The sequence below is a fragment of the Bombus huntii genome, chromosome 17, assembly GCF_024542735.1.
Source record: "Bombus huntii isolate Logan2020A chromosome 17, iyBomHunt1.1, whole genome shotgun sequence".
Lineage (NCBI taxonomy): Eukaryota > Metazoa > Arthropoda > Insecta > Hymenoptera > Apidae > Bombus > Bombus huntii.
In genome coordinates, this window is record NC_066254.1 from 2,843,962 (window position 1) to 2,861,247 (window position 17,286).

The following is a 17,286-nucleotide window of genomic DNA, read 5'->3' on the forward strand; positions in this document are numbered from 1 at the left end:
TATATAATATAAATATATAGATACAGATATACAGATATAATATATAGATATAAAATACAGATATACAATATACAGATATAAAATACAATATATAATATATTCAACTATTTCATATTTTTAGAAATGGAACCTAAGGGGATTTTGTTCTCTTTCTTTTGTTGTGTGTTTAAGCTCACAAGCTATTACTAAGGATTGTTGATGATGACTACGAGAATCATCAGTGGGATTTTACCATAAATTTACACAGATTACCATGAGAATTTGTTTTACCATGATTTTACATAGATTCTAAATATTATTAATATCTCTCTGTTCATAGTCCATAAGCGACTGTACGCTTGCTTAGTCAGGCAAAAATGATCGTTGCGATTAGACAGTGGATATTTATGCAAATTCAGATTCTTATGAACACAATTAAGGAAACAAAGCTTAAACGGAGATTTGTTTCATCGTCTGACTCTCGCCGGTCCCTCGTGTCAATTTTGCACATTTTTCTGGTAAAAAATTGTATCGTTTGACCACTTATACAACAATTTTCCTGAAACTTGTTGACTTTGACACGCGATGAATTGTATGCTAACGACACGAATAGCAACATGAATTATTTATCTTTTCATTTCATCGATGTTTCGCCATTGTGTGAATCTGACGCACTAAGGACACGTTCAATTGCAAAAATGAGGAACGAACGAGGATCAAATATCATAACAGATACTATACTTCAAATATTTCGTGTTTGCACCTTCAAATTTTGAAAAAACGCATAGAAGTCCGCAGTTTAGTTATTATGATGTACTTTTGACATTACGTAATTACAATAGCCTTGACTCTAATGATTTTGACCTTGAGATATATTGTAGAGGGTCTTGAGCAACATACACTTTGTCCCAGTCGTGGAACGATCGTAGGTCAAAAGTCAAGTTAGGTTAGATCTTTTGAGCCACCCATTGAATCTAACCTAATCTAACCTAACCTAACCTAATCTCATATAACTTAACCTAACCTAGCCATACCTAATCTAACTTAACCTAACATAATCTCATATAACTTAACCTAACCTAGCCATACCTAATCTAACCTAACCTAACATAATCTCATCTAACTTAACCTAACCTAGTCATACCTTACCGATATTAGGATGGCAATTCTGTGCAAATGCATATACAATTTCATTTTTAATATCTTGTATCGAAGTAAACGTAATGTAACAAGTGATATGTTCTTTTCGTCAAACACATTTTTAATCAAGTCAAACTCTTAAATTGTAATAAATGTAAAGTATCGTTTTCTTTTTGTCAAAACATTTGCTCGTCTCCCCGCCCCCCTACAACGTATCCGAAATTCAATAAAATTGCAGTCGAGACTTTCTTTCTCCGCGCGATTACCATTTCGATATTCGACATAAATGCTAACTTTATTTCATAATATAAAATCGTGGATATTTTAGTTTGCCTGGCAATAAGTAGCAGCTCACTTGAATCGCAAATTCATTGTAAGGAATCACATAAAACAGCAACTGATTTTACGATGGGTCGAAGTCATATAATTGGTACCAAATAATTCAGTTAATTATTGAACATGATTGTACTATTGTGTTTGTCATAATATAGTAATATATAATGTTGTATTATTATACTGTAATATTTATAATACTTTAAATAACTTTCCCTTGCATCTAATGCAAAGAAAAAATCCATAAAACTGCAAGTGATTTTATAATGGGCCGAAGTCATATAATTGGCACCAAATGATTCAGTTAATTATTGAACATGATTACACTAATATGTTTGCCATAATATTGTAATGTGTAATAATATAATATCCATAAGTCTCATAATATTATAATGTGTAATAATATAATATCCATAAGTCTCATAATATTGTAATGTGTAATAATATAATATTCATAAGTTTCGTAATATTGTAACATTAATTATATTGTAACATATATTATTATACCGTAACATTTGTAATATATTAAACAAAATTTCCATGCATCTAATGCAAAGAAAAAATCCAGAAAACAGCAAGTGATTGTATGATGGATGGAAATCATATAATTGTGATCAAATTTTGTCATAATATTGTAATGTGTAATAATATAATATCGTCATAATATTGCAATATTATTATATTGTAATATATAACATTGTATAATTATACCGTAACATTTGTAATATTTTAAACAAAATTTCCTTGCATCTAGTACAAAGGAAAGATCTAAATGAATAAATGTGAAAAGCATTGTCTGCTCCTCGAGCTTACTCTTCGTCTCGTAGCTATCGTAGCCATCGCTAGTTTCAGAATTTCCTAATGAGAAATCGAAAGAGTCACAGTGCACGCACGATAACGCGATAGAGTGGTTCACGCGTCGAATACCTGAACAGTTGAACAGCCAACGAACACGAACGTGACATCGCGTATCTACTTATATCTAGATAAAGTGGTAGCTCTAAATTACCTGGTCGATGTAGTGCATGTCGAAGTTGGGTATGTTCAGCGCGTAACACATGTCTTTCAGCCTCCACTCGCTGCAAACGACACAGAAAGCATGCATTCATGAATACAACAAGTTTTGCATCCCTTTAACCACCGTCTCGCCGATAACAGCGGCAAGGAATCGACTCTTGCGAACAACATCGAAACGATGGCAATCGTTGTTCTTCGCCGTCTCCTCGCCACTCACAGGGTGTCTACGAAGTCTTTGGAAAATAGACAAATCGTGCGGTATTTACATATTCGCGTTTTATTTCCAGGCAAATCAATTTCAATTTTTATATGTTCATTCGTTTTCTTTCCTTTTCTTTTTTCTTTCTCAGAGGATAACGTAAACCATCGTTACGAATCGTATATTATTAATTACAGGACCAACGTGTTACAACCGTGCTGCACTCTTAACCAGAAACTCGTTCTATAACCATAAAATTATACTGCCAGTTTTAGCACTTTACCGACCGATAGTCTATTAATTGGTTTCTGTCGCCGACGCTTACCGACTGATAGCCTATTAATCGGCTTTTTGTCGCAGACAATCTTTCTCATTATTTGAGCAGTAATTTGTTATTTAGTACTAAGGTACCTTGTTCAGTTCGTTGCTTTGTAAGCTCCCACAGTTTTATACCAATTTGAAAAACTTACCATTCGCGATGAACGAAAGGAATGATATTAGAGAGTCTAAACCGAAACAGAGCGGTCGGTAAAGTGTTAATAAATTGATGGAAAGTTAACTTCTGCTTATTCCCGGCAGGATAGTTTGGAATGGGAAGAAATTCTGGAGATGGAAACAAATGAAATTTGGGACAAGTGAAGTTACGGATAAAAGGATCGACGACAATATCGCAGAATATCGTGCGACGCGATAAAGTTGATCTTTAGCAGCTGATATGAAATAATAGAAAATTCAGGGCATATGAGTCTCAGAGATGAGAAACTTTCTTTCAAGTCGATAAGGAAGACTGCAAACAGATTCTGACTGATTAGTAGAAAGACTAAGAAGATTCTTCCAATGTGGTAAAAAGAAAGAAAAAGAAAAAGCTAATTGTAAATAATATTGTAAAATGTACTATATATAATATATTTAGCATGCACTAAACATAGCTTGTAGAAAAAAGACTGAAAAGATTCTTTCATATTAATAAAGAGACTAAGAAGATTCCTCTATTTCAAGAAAAATGCTAATTGTAAGTAATATATATATGTATACATTTTATATTTTACAATATTACAATACAATATTTACAATGTTGTACAATATACTATATATACTATATATTGTAAAATGTACTAGATATATATGCATTTTACATTTTACAATATTACAATACAATATTTACAATATTGTAAAATGTACTATATAAATATACATTTTACATTTTACAATATTACAATACAATATTTACGATATTGTAAAATATACTATAAAAATATACATTTTACAATATTACTATAATATCATGGTATTTATTATTAGTATTATATATAACATATCACATATATATATGAAAGATTCCTATCTTTAAGAGTATGTCGTTGATTCGTACCTCATAATTCAGTAAAATTCGAGATCACTCGCCTTACATATTATAAGAAAATTTCATTCGATATACGAATTCAACAGTTCGTCCTATGCAGATTCAAATGAAAATTCGTGGTCCTTCTCCGCCAACTTCGTATACATTTCCACGTGCCTGGCGAAACGGTGGAGCGAACAAGAGAAAAGAATAAGAGAAAGAAAAAGAGAACAAAATAAAAAATGAACTTACGTGTCGAACAGGTGTACGGTGACCTGTGTGGCCGCCTTCAGGATTTCTAAGTGTTCCTTGAGTGCGGCGGGGTGCAAGATATTCGCCCCGGGATGCCTTGGTGTTTGAATCACCAGCTGATGCGTCGAGGCGGCTGCTTCGCCCAGTGCTTCCGAGGTGTAGGTCAACTCTTTTTGCAACCTTCCGCCTTCTACCATCAAAAAATACCATACGCGTCACGTGAATCTCAATCAGAGAAAATTGTCTAACGAGACACATGTGCAAGAAGAAACTTTTGAAACCCGGGTTAATTGATAAAATTTTATTTATCGAATCTTCCAACGATCCTTACGATATTTTAACTGCGCGATTTATTTACCACTTAGGTAGATACTTTATTTTTATGTTTTTTCTTATCTTATATTTATTATTAATTTATATTTGTATTATTATCATACCTATGTTTATTTCTTATATTTCTACCATCTGTATATTCTTATGTTATTTTTCATTTTAAATCTATGCTAAGATTTTTCATAAAACACAGTGATTAATATATAACACATAATATACCAAATACACATACATATACAAATACATAATACACAAAATATACAAAGTAATGTTCATGTACGTAGCTGCTACTTAATAAATGAAACGAATCTCTGTTTGCTTCTCTTTCGTCATTGTGCTATTCATTGTTATTGGGTTGACAACTAAGTGATTGCGGATTTTGTCAATACCACCTAATGACAAGATCCGCAATCTCTTAGTTGTCAACCCAATATTTCTGTTTGACCATCCAAGGGTAAAAAAGAACAAGGAGTCAAGTGCCCCAGACTAAACAGCCAAGTATCGTACGTTTGAAAATTTCTTATTCTTACCAACGCATTTCTACGTTATTCCGTATACTCCAAAAAAAAGAGAAAAGGAGAGAAAAAATGAAGACCAAAGGAAAAGAAAAGAAAAGAAAATATACAGCCTATTCCAGCGTTTCCTCGGGTGTATTTAGTTGGTACGATAGTTTCTGGTAATTTCTGGTAATTCGTCAAAGAATGCCGCGTCTAAAATACAGGTTTGGAACGCAGTTGTCTTTCTTCAAAGGGCGAACTCACTACCTGGACCCTTTTCAGTTGGCTGAAACCGCGGCTGACCAGAGTCACGAGGCAGACCATCAGGGGGATTGGCCGGTTGCTTTATTCGCGACTCGTGCCACTTTAAGCTTTCGACGGCCTGGTAATGTTTATGCTCGAGACGATTCCTCGAAGAGAAACATCGAGAGCTGGCCCGGTGTCGTAACACACGTTTCTATAGCTTTACGGATATATACCTACCGGGAAAAATTTCTGGCAGGATACCAATGAAAGCGTTCGCCGAAGAAGACATGGAAATAGCTCTGTTATGGGTCGCAACCGTCGCCCTCGCTGTCACGTACACGACAACCCCATCGATCTTGTCGGAACGAGTCATTACACGTTCACCGTCCGTATCGTTTAAACGTATTAATCGTAACACGGAACGTTTCATGCTAATTATTCTGTGGTTTGCAATTGGACAGATTGTTTGCTTGTAAATTGCACATATTTAAAACGTAATTTATACTATTTTATTATTAGACGATATTTATAGATATTTGTAGCTTCTCACTGGTTAAGGTGTAGAAACTGCTTTGCAATTATACCGCATCGTTTATCCATTTAAAATTGTTAATTGTATTTTATATGTTATAGAAATAGAAATAGAATAGTTATAGAAATAGAATAGAAATAGTTTGTTAGGTTAGGTTAGGTTTGTTAGGTTTAGTTATATCAGTTTTGTATATATACACACAAAACTATATATATATATAAATAATAATAACAAACTATATATATACATATATATATATAGTTTTATTATATATATATCTATAGCATACAGAAATGTCAAGAAAAAAGATTTTATAAATCTGCAAACAATAGTGCCAGTTAATATAATAAAATTATATATATAAAGCAAGTAGAACTAAGTGTAACAAACTTCATTTGTAATATTCGTGTTAAATTTTATATGTATATTCCTAAATAATTATACATTATGTTATTAATTATTATATTATTATTGATTGTATATTATTAATTACAAATGTCAATAATGAAACTTTCTTTCAAGAAATGAATTAGTACTTCAGGCTGCAAATTGGAGAAAAGATTGAAACAAAAGCTGCAATTCAAAATGAAATCTTTCAAATAAAATCTTACTATTGACGTTATATTAAATGGCGTTATAATTAACAAATTTTTCTTCTCTAATTTTTCTGTATATTGTACATGTATATAGATTAATTGCAACGTTAATTAAATCCAATAGCATTATGTTGTACATCTGTTACACTGACAAGGATATAATATATGCATTAGATTTTTAATAAGTTCCTAAAATAACAAATAAATAAACTATAAGATTCATTAAACGAAACGACACTGTATGGTTATTTACTATCCACCTGCTGAGTCTCATGTTTCTTATACAATCATTTTAGTTGATTTCTCCGGCAGAGGCGAACAAATTGCTCATTAACGAAAAGCAAATCGGTTTCATTAAAACCGGTTCCATAAAACAAAACACGCCCCCTCTAAATCCATTACGAAATCAGTTTCCTCAACTCCTTTATGTTCGTGTTTCCTTCGAATGAGCAAAGATTTTCATATCGATAATTATTGCTAATAGAAACATATTTTCTCTCCTCCCAAAGAAGCCACAATATTTCAACATTAAAGATTGAGAAAAGTCAAACAAATAAGGAAGCGCTTATTTGTAAATTCAATTGATTATACCATGAAAGATTTTATTTCCATCTTTGCTTCTTTTATCATATAATGTGCAAAAATGTTTAACTGAGAAATAAATACATATATGATAATATGTATGTAAAGTGAATACATATGAATATATGGAAAAATGATGGTACATGTGAATGACAATAAATGATGAAAAATAATGATGTATATAAATCAGAATAGGTAAAATGAATACATATGAATGCATGTAAAAATAATAATATATATAAATACACAAATAATATATAATAATATGTATTCATTTTACATATTATTGTGTATTCATTTTACATGTTATTATGTATTCATTTAATGATGATTGCATATTTATAGTTTTATATGAATATATGTATAAATGCATAAATAATATATAATAACATGTATTCTTTTACATATTATTATGCATTCATTTTATGATAAATACATATTTATATTTTGATATGAATACATATGAATATATGTAAATATGATAATATACGTAAATGTATAAATAATATAAACATGTATTCATTTTACATGTTATTTACGTTTGCACTTATTTTTGGTATTTATATTTAAAATAATATGTATTCATTTACTTACATAAAACATAACGAATAATACAACTACATACAAGTAGTTAAAAAGAACAAATCTCAAAGTTAATTTTGTTCGCAACGAAAGCATTATCGTATTATACCATATTATATTACTAAACACGCCGTACAAAATTACAAGAAACGAAACACGACCCGCATCGGATATTTCGTTCCAAACAATTCCAACAGCGAACGCAAGCAACATCGAGCATCGAAAATCCTACATTCCTTTAAACTATCAATGAACGATTTCCAAAATAAAAAATAAAAAGATCGTCAAATCCATACATTCCAAGGCTCCTAATATACCGGATGACCCAAGACTCGAAACTGACAAGCCGAGCCACAAAACCATTCAGAAGATCGGACTAAGAGGTGGGTGTCCCGGGTTCCGTGTCTCGCGCGAACCAAGGATACGCGTATTCATCGGAAAGCAACGCGGGAAGGGCACGAGAATGACGTCTGACACGGGGTACGTCGGGACCCCACCTAGTCGGATTTCACCGTCAAAAATGCCGACGGCGTATTTGCTCGTTCCGCCACGGCGCGGCCTCCGGAGACCACCCGTGTTGCCCGCTATCAAGACGGTTCTCAACCATCCACGATCATGCAACGCCGTTACAGGATCGTCCACATGAGACGTAACTAACGTTGGATGTTTGAAACCGCAGCTCGGAGAAAAGTTAGTCGAACTATTTTAAAATTATGGAAATTCGAAGTATTAATTCGATATAGTAAAACAATAACCCCCTCCCCTCTAATCGAATGCTATGTTACATATAGTAAATATCAGTAAATATTGCCCATATTATATCAGTAAACGTACCAGTCTATATAATGTAATATTGAAATACTGTGTATATGTATAATATAGTCAATTTATTTAACAGACCAGTAAATGTATATTAGTAATATGAAGAAATAATAAAATAGTGTAATATGTAAATATAAGAATGTTGAATACCATTTGAACGTAATATTTTCCAATAATGAATTTTTTCTATTTCAAATATTTATAAAAAATATAATATGTATTTAATAATATAATATTAATTATAATAATGAAATAATAATGTAATATTATAAAGTAAATATTTTATAATATTAGTACTGTTACATAATCTATTTATATGATCTATTATAAAATAATATATATCATTAAATATATTAGTAATATCAGAAAATAATGAAATAATATAATATGTAAATATCAAAATGTTGAATACCATTTGAACGTAATATTTCCCAGTAATGAATTTTTTTTTTAATATTTATAAAAAATATAGTATATATTTAATAATATAATATTAATTATAATAATGAAATAATAATGTAATATTATAAAGTAAATATTTTATAATATTAGTACTGTTACATAATCCATTTATATAATCTATTATAAAATAATATATATCATTAAATATATTAGTAATATCAGAAAATAATGAAATAATATAATATGTAAATATCAAAATGTTGAATACCATTTGAACGTAATATTTCCCAGTAATGAATTTTTTTTTTAATATTTATAAAAAATATAGTATATATTTAATAATATAATATTAATTATAATAATGAAATAATAATGTAATATTATAAAGTAAATATTTTATAATATTAGTACTGTTACATAATCCATTTATATGATCTATTATAAAATAATATATATCATTAAATATATTAGTAATATCAGAAAATAATGAAATAATATAATATGTAAATATCAGAATGTTGAATACCACTCAAACGTAATATTTCCCAGTAATGAATTTTTTCTGTTTCAAATACATACATATTTTATAATATTAGTACTGTAACCTATATAATATTAGTACTGTATCAGGAAATAATAAAATAGTGTAATATGTAAATATCCGAATGCTGTACCATCTGAACGTAATATTCCCCAGTAACAACATTTTGATTTTATTAGTGTTCATATACAAAATTTCTCCGAAAGCATGGTACAAGCGTTTGGACGGTGATTCTAAATAAAGAAACAAATGGAAAAAGAAGAATAACATTTTTACGTTCGAGGCTTCGTTTCCGAGAGAAATAAGTTTGAAAATCCATCAGGTGCCCGTATGCTAATTATAAATTCCCAGGTATCCGACTTCTCTTTCTACTCGTGTTGCTAATAATTCAATCGGACGAGTATAGCTACGTATACGCAGCAACACGATCAACATTTTCAACACGTGTTACGCTGATAAAACGATTCTTAAAAAGCGATAGTCTTATCCTTATTTATGAAACCATTGGAAATGCCGACACCGTGGAAATAAGATAACAGTCATGACAAGAAGCAAACGGCGACACTGTCCGCGTTTATAAATATCGATAGGATCAGAAAGAACAGTATCCGAAGAACACGAAGATTACGTGTGTAACGCACGAGCAACATTCGCCTCCAGCGTTGCCATTTTCTCATCCCTGATATTTCTAATTTTTCTACGACTCGATCGTCGCGCGTCGAATAAATGTTAGTAACTTTTATTCTCCTGTGAGAGAAACGCTCTTAAATGTGCTGCAAAAATTCTTCCTTCGCAAGAAGGTCCAAAAATGGCCATTTTTTAACAACCTGCTTTGGGACGATTCGATGTGTTCCAGATTACATCATCACGTACGAAATGCGAGTGAATAAGAAACCAGCTGGCTGAGGAGACGGCGGGCGGTCTTTCGAGTCGATATTCAGGGGTGTACGAAGCGAAGACGAACGAGGATAGCAGAGGCCTCATCGTGACCAATCTGAGGGACAGGGACGAATATCCCGCGATCGTAAAGCTCGAAGGACGAGCAATAATGAGGGCGGCGTGAAGAAACGACGCGCGACCGCGTGGCTTCCCTTCCTATTCCTATGGAATTTCGAACGGCTCGAATATACAGCGTGGATTGGAATCTGTAAGATTTTTTTTCTATCACACACTCTGGTAACCAGAGTTGGGCGGAACGTAATTCGATTAACTGATGTTAAGTCAAGTGGCCGGTATCAGAATTTAATTTCAAATTGTACATTCCTCTTGTACATGTGACTTTATGTAAATTCCTATTTTATCTGATTAATCAATTTCTCAATTTTTGTTAATATATTATGTAATTAACATATTAAAGAATATTGTAATATACTAATATATTTATTCAATCAATTTCTAATATATAATATATACTAATCGATTTCTCAATTATTGTTAATACATTATATAATTAATATATTAATTATAATTATATTAATTCAATCCATTTCTAATATACAATTTCTAATAATATATTATATATGTTAATCAATGTCTCAATTTTGTTTAATATATTAATTATATAATATATTAACGAAAATTGAGAAATTGATTAATATTATATTATTTACAAAAATTGATTGATATTATATTAATGGATGATTAATTGATGAAATTGATTTATATTATATCAATGATATAATATATTAACAAAAATTGAGAAATTGATTAATACAAATATATTTGACAAATATAATTATATATAATTATAACGACAATTTATCTACTGATTATTGCTGATTAGATTGCTGATTATTTAATAATGATTAATGACCAAAGACAGAATCAAAAGTTGTTGCAATCAATGACTAATTTACTAATCAACAATCATCCCATTAATCATCACGTTTCTGATTACGACTTACTCCGTAGGTTTCCCGTAGTAGCAACACCATGAATATTTCAGTTCCACCAAATCGTACAGTACTAGCCAATCAGAATTATGTAAAAAACTTTATAAACATGCGCGGTCAGCCGTATTGTACAATTTTCAAAATGTACAAATACACGTTACAGGTGCTTATAAAATATAAATGAATCGCTGAGTGATTTAAAAATTATTGATTAATGATCCTCCGTGATACAAGTTATTCGTGACTATGATTTATTTATTAACGATCGTATAGATTGATTGACGATTACTATTACTGCGACTATATTAAATAATCGATTACAGAAATCGATTAAAAAATAATCAATTACTGTCCAACTCTATTCTGATTCTTTGCATCCTTGGTATTCACGTGATTGAGTGTTTTGTTGGGGTTAGGTTGAGGTTAGGTTGGGCTAAGTGCAGAATGTATAAGTGCAAATTGCAAAAATTTTTATTTTACGCTTTACCGGGTTTTAATTTTAGTTGAAGTGAATTAGAGAATTTTATCCGTGTGAATTTCGTAGAAGAAAATGTCGACTGTAAACTAACAACAAGTAAAGAATCGCCTGAAACTTCTGTCCTCCACTGTATACTCCACTCAACATGGAATTCTTTTTCACCCGTAATAAAATCTCCATCAAAAAATATGTTTCCGGGCGTGTGCGGTCGTTTGAATTATCGCCGGCTAACGAACGCCGGATAATTAATCAGAAATAATTGCCCGTATTTATCTACCCTCCAATCTATAGACTGTTTGTATAATACACGCGTATCGTGACGCGAGTTAATGAAAGTCGTTACGAGACGTTATGTAATACCGTTCTAGGAGGGGCAGGGGGAAGGGACACGATCGTAGACGGTCGAGGAAAGCAGTCGATTTAGCTTTGGTGGAATAAAGGGTCATCGTTACCGACCTGGGTAAGAGGGACAGATACTCCCTGAGCGTAAAACTCTGGGCAGACCAACACGGTAATGAAGGTAGCGCGAAGAAGAAGGGAACCTGATTGCGCACGTTCGACCTTTTCCTCCTGCCTCTTTCTCTTTTCTTTCCTACGGGTGCGCTACGAACAGCGTGGAATGTCGAAAACCGCTACGTATTTGTTCACGGACAACAATAGCAGCGACCTTCTTACCGAGCGAGCTATCGGCCAGTTTCAACTTACAATGACAGCACTCGAGAAAACGTAGTACAGATCATTTTTATTGTTGCACTGTGGCACGCGTACGGTTGTAACAAACCGTGTTGTGGCGGTTATTGATACCTGACGACGTACACAGGGGGATCATTTACTCAAATCACTTTATCGACGGGGTATCGAGTACTTTGAAGGCTTCAACACGCGCTACAGGTCGTTTCTGTGCACACGGCCGATCTGTATGATTATTGCGAGGACGAAGTGATATTTGATACGTGCTATGGTAATCGAACGCTTTCTCTAGGTAACCTCTTCTTTTAGCTGTGAGCGCAAAAAATACACAACGTTGTTGACTAGCGTATAACGTCCTACGTGACGATGGGAACGTTGGAAGTATGGAATTTAAGAAGAATTTACGTTCGTAAATAGTGAAATAATATAATTAATAAGTAAGTAATAATTAGAAATTAGTGTCAACTATTCCAACTTCTTTATCCAGTCACTCCACATTGATGTCATTCGCTAGACATCTTTAAGCTGTCGGTTTCAATGTGAATCACATTGCGCGATATTTGTTTTACTTAGATGACCAATGATAATATTATAACGTATTCAACAATAATGATATTAATAATAATATTGAACAGTAATTGATAAAAAAAATTGTTTAAATTGCTTCCCATCAACTTGCTGTCTTTAGAATATGTTTTAAGTAGAACACGCAAAATAGTAGGGAGTTATTGAAGAGAATATTAAAGAAGAATTAGGAGCGTGAAGAATCATTGCAAATTTAACCAATCAACTGCGTTCGTCGCGTATATACGTCGACCCAAAACTTTATTTCAGTGCGATTGACGCGTATACTCGTCGTATAAAATAAACAAGTTACCATTTACTATAAAAAATCCAAATTTTAGTAAGAAGTAATAAGAATGTTATTTAGTAATATGTTTTTACATTATACTGTCAGTAAAACTGCTATATATTTTATGAACAAAAAATTTGATTAATTTAAAATAAAAATTATTCTCCGTATAATGTGTTCCATTTTACAAACTAAGTTTATTATTTTTCCCGTTATATTGGATATGCCTGAATTGTCTGTGTAATCTTATCGCCTTACAAATTGGGTGAATATTTTACATTACACTATTCTAATGAAAATATAGTATAATAAATATAATATGATTAAATTTTTTAGTCGAATGTGTCGAACAAATTATTGAGAAATATGCAATTCCACAAACGCAAACTTTGAAAGTTGGTCGACCACAAAACCTACGTGTCTCATCGGAAAACATTTGCCTAATTTTATACCAGCTATGTCATCAAAAGCAAATCCACTTCGCCACGCTGAAAAAACCAACTAAATCTCTTCCATCTTCTTTTACTTCTTCTTCCTTGCGAATTTGATTATTTCGTTGCAACTTTCAGATTTCCTATAACGCTAACTTTTCCAACGATCAACTGTCCATTTCTTCGAATAAAACTGTAAGCCACCGTCATTTCGCTTTAATTTCGTCGTAAAATTCACAACACGAGCATTCTCCCTGCGCATTTCCCACGCGTACACTCGTCGTCGCTTGTTTTCATTTACGTCCACAGCTTTCTCAAACTAAATTCCCCAGTCAACTGGTTAAAACCGTCTCGCGGAATTCGCCCCATGACGAGGCGAGTGCGATTCCAGCGAGCTGCTTCCGAGTACACGTTTATTTGTCCGTGGAGAGCCGCGCAGAAAAGAAGATAAGAAAGAAGCGATGGCGGAATATCCGCGGATCTTCTCGGAATCGAGTCAACAATAGGAAAAGTAGATGTCTGTAATTATCTGCAAGCTACCGCGTCGCGCTGAGCGCCATAAGAGAGACGCGACCGAAACGGCAAACATTTACCGGTGCGACGATCGAAACGCTGGAAAACGCGCGCTGCGAATGGCAGAGGACCCGTAGATCTGAGGCAGCCTGTACTTAGGCCGCGGACTCCATCTTACAAACATAGGCGCGCGAGTTTCATAGCCGAACGTTTCCTTACGAACGGAATCACTTACAACGAGTTTCTCGATCTCCCCTCTCCGTGCCTGGTGCCGCCCACGTGAACGAGCGCGCAGCCTCTGCGCGCACGCGCTCCGCGGACAAGATGAATCAGCCTGTAGAATGCAGCGCGGACCATCGAGCGTAATAAAGACACTATTCTCTCTCTCTCTCTTTTTCTCTCTGTACGCTCTGCGTAGCACGAAACATGCGTCTTAACGGAGGCAAGCGAGCAAAAGGACGGAGACGGAGGCTGAGGAGAAAGAGAGAAGAAACTTGGAAGGGAAAAGAGGCGAGGAGAATATACCGAGCGCCTGTGATTCAGCCAAGGGTAGAGAAGAAAGAAGAGGAAGGAAGGGGAGAGGAAACGCGCATCTTGATTTATCGGCGGGGCGTCTCTATAATTATTTCTCCGTCCCTGTCTGCCACACGGGGGCAAGATCGCGTTCCCGGTCTATCCGCGCCCTTCCGGCTACCGTGATCGTACCGTGTAAGAATCTACTTTGCTCTCTGTCCCTCCGGGGCACCTTTGAATGGCCGCGTGTTTCGCCTTTGTCCACCCCGTCTCATTCAGCCGACGCGTCGGGTCGCCGCCACCGACACAACCACGCACGCTCTGTCCGTTTGTTTGCCGATCGCAGATCGACCACGTGGCGCGCTCCATCGACAGATCGTCGCGTTGCGGCGATTGCGATCTCAGCGCAGCGCAGACGGTGCCACGAATCGTCAGCCGTTCGATCGCGCCACTCGTCTTCGATCTGCCATCGCTTCTCATTGGCGCATTTTTACGAGAATCGAGAAAGTACTATCTGTATACAGAATATCGTAGAAGGTATTATAGAAAACTGCCTTAGCTTCGTTCGTATATTAAGACAACGTAAGTCTACCAAATTTTCTGTTTGTTCAGCTTGAGTCTTCTAACGCGACCATTTAAAATAGCTCGTAAGTTAGTCGTCAGTTGTATGAGAAGATGTTTCAAATAAAAGTTGCACGATATCTAGGGCAACGTACGGTGTTCTAGTTCATTTTCTGTTACCTTAGTTTTGTAACGAGATATTACAGTCGCCTTCAGTTTTCGAACGTCTCGTGGATCCTCATGGGATCCTCCAGTGCTCATGGAATGTCTAAATAGTTTTTCTCCAATTCGGATAAATCGTCAAATTTTGCGTAAAAAGGCGGGATTCAAAAGGAATAATTTCTGAGATATTTTTTAAAAAAGCTCGATTTCGAGTAGTTTTCAAAATGCTGTCTATCACACTCAATGCACCTGCGTGATCGCGAACAAAGTCGTGTTAAGAATCACGTTGACCGAGCGTATTTTCTAATACAAGATTATTAATTTGAAAATATGTCATGATTATTCATAAAATTTCGATCACTTCCAACGTGACGGTCGAGAGTAATTTTAGTAATTTTCCGATTTTTAACGTCTCGGTAATCGCGTTAATTATTGCCACGGATAGGCAAAGATGGGAGGCAGAGAGCTGCGGTAATACGCTTCGTATTTCTACATTTGGCGTATTTTTTACTTCTCGAACGTACCGCTATTCGTCCAACGTCAGCGTGTCTCAAACGAGAGAGCGAATGTCAGGTTTGTAAACCAGCAATTCGTAATACCAAACCGCAAACGAGTAAACCAATTGCACGATCGTTCAGCTGCCTGTGATCACACGTGGACACTGACAACCTACGATTGTACGTACATTGCCGAGCAAAAGTTCGAAATCATCGTCTTTCACGACATCCAAGCACTTGAAGAAAATTAGACTTTCTTTCCCTTTTAGGAATTTTTAATTAAATACAAAAAAAAAAAGATAGAAATTATGTCCGTAGCCTTAATTTTGTTTCAAATTGGGTTGGCAACTAAGTGATTGCGGATTTTCTCATTGCCACCTAATGACAAGATCCGCAATTACTTAGTTGCCAAGCCAATATATGCTTCGCATACCTCACGTATTTTCCCGCGCTGTATGAACTCTATAGATTTTGCGACTTCGTAATTCCGTAATTTTCAATTCCCCCGTAAGCGGATACAGTGTTCGGTCTAATCGTTGCCACCGAGCTCGGTTAGAAGTAACAGTACTTGCTTGCGGTTAGCATCGCGTATTCAGGTTCCGTAGCCGCGCGGTCCGAGTGCGGACGAGCGGTGTATATCAGCGTGACGATTGCGTTTGCGGGAATCTCGGGAAACGGACGATCCGCCCGTAGCTGCAGCTCGATTTAACGAGCGCCTTGGAAATTGCACGTACCGGAAAATAATTAGGCGACGGTTCCCCGGAGAATAAAACGGGCTGCTTCTGCCACATGCGACAAAACCAGCACGCAGCGGTCCTCCTCCTCTTCTCATCTGCTGTCGGCGAGAAGGAAGAAGCGACGTTTAACGATAATTCGATGCTCGCCCCAATAGCAGGAATGGAGAGTGCGGCCACCGGACCGACACGACCGACAGAGCCTTGAATCAACAGTATGGTCAAGGTCCGGAGAAAAAGGGGAAAAGAGTGGAAAGGGAGACGCAGAAAAGAAAGAAGAAACGACGGAGCGAGCACAACACGGACAGCTCGTTCCTTTTCTCTCGCAACACCAACCAACATGGCTCGTACAACTACGAGGGAGAGAACAGGTGCAACGAGCGGCCCTTTGATTCCGTGCAACGAACAGAAACGACCGAGAGCGAGCAAGAGCGAGAAAGTGGGCGAGAGAGACAAAGAGAGAAACAGACGGATCACTCCCACCCCCTTTTTCGTGGTTCTCGTGCTTCGTCCTTAAATGCCTCGGCAGCGGCACAAACAACCACGGTGGCAACCCTCCTTAACTTC

At 35.1% G+C, this 17,286-nt stretch overlaps 1 protein-coding gene and 1 long non-coding RNA gene across 6 annotated transcripts in view; one reads left to right on the top strand and one right to left on the bottom strand.

Moving 5' to 3' along the window:
- LOC126874945 (protein patched) overlaps positions 1–17,286 on the bottom strand; it is a 96,127-nt gene that overhangs the window by 32,060 nt on the left and 46,781 nt on the right. For all 4 annotated transcript variants that reach the window (XM_050637471.1, XM_050637470.1, XM_050637473.1 and 1 more), the window contains 2 exons: positions 4,263–4,452; positions 2,462–2,531 (listed from right to left, as the gene is read on the bottom strand). In XM_050637471.1, the coding sequence (XP_050493428.1) occupies positions 2,462–2,531; positions 4,263–4,452 (260 nt within the window). The remainder of the gene's footprint in view (positions 1–2,461; positions 2,532–4,262; positions 4,453–17,286) is intronic.
- LOC126874956 (uncharacterized) overlaps positions 1–17,286 on the top strand; it is a 92,977-nt gene that overhangs the window by 14,248 nt on the left and 61,443 nt on the right. The gene's annotated exons all lie outside the window — the stretch shown is intronic.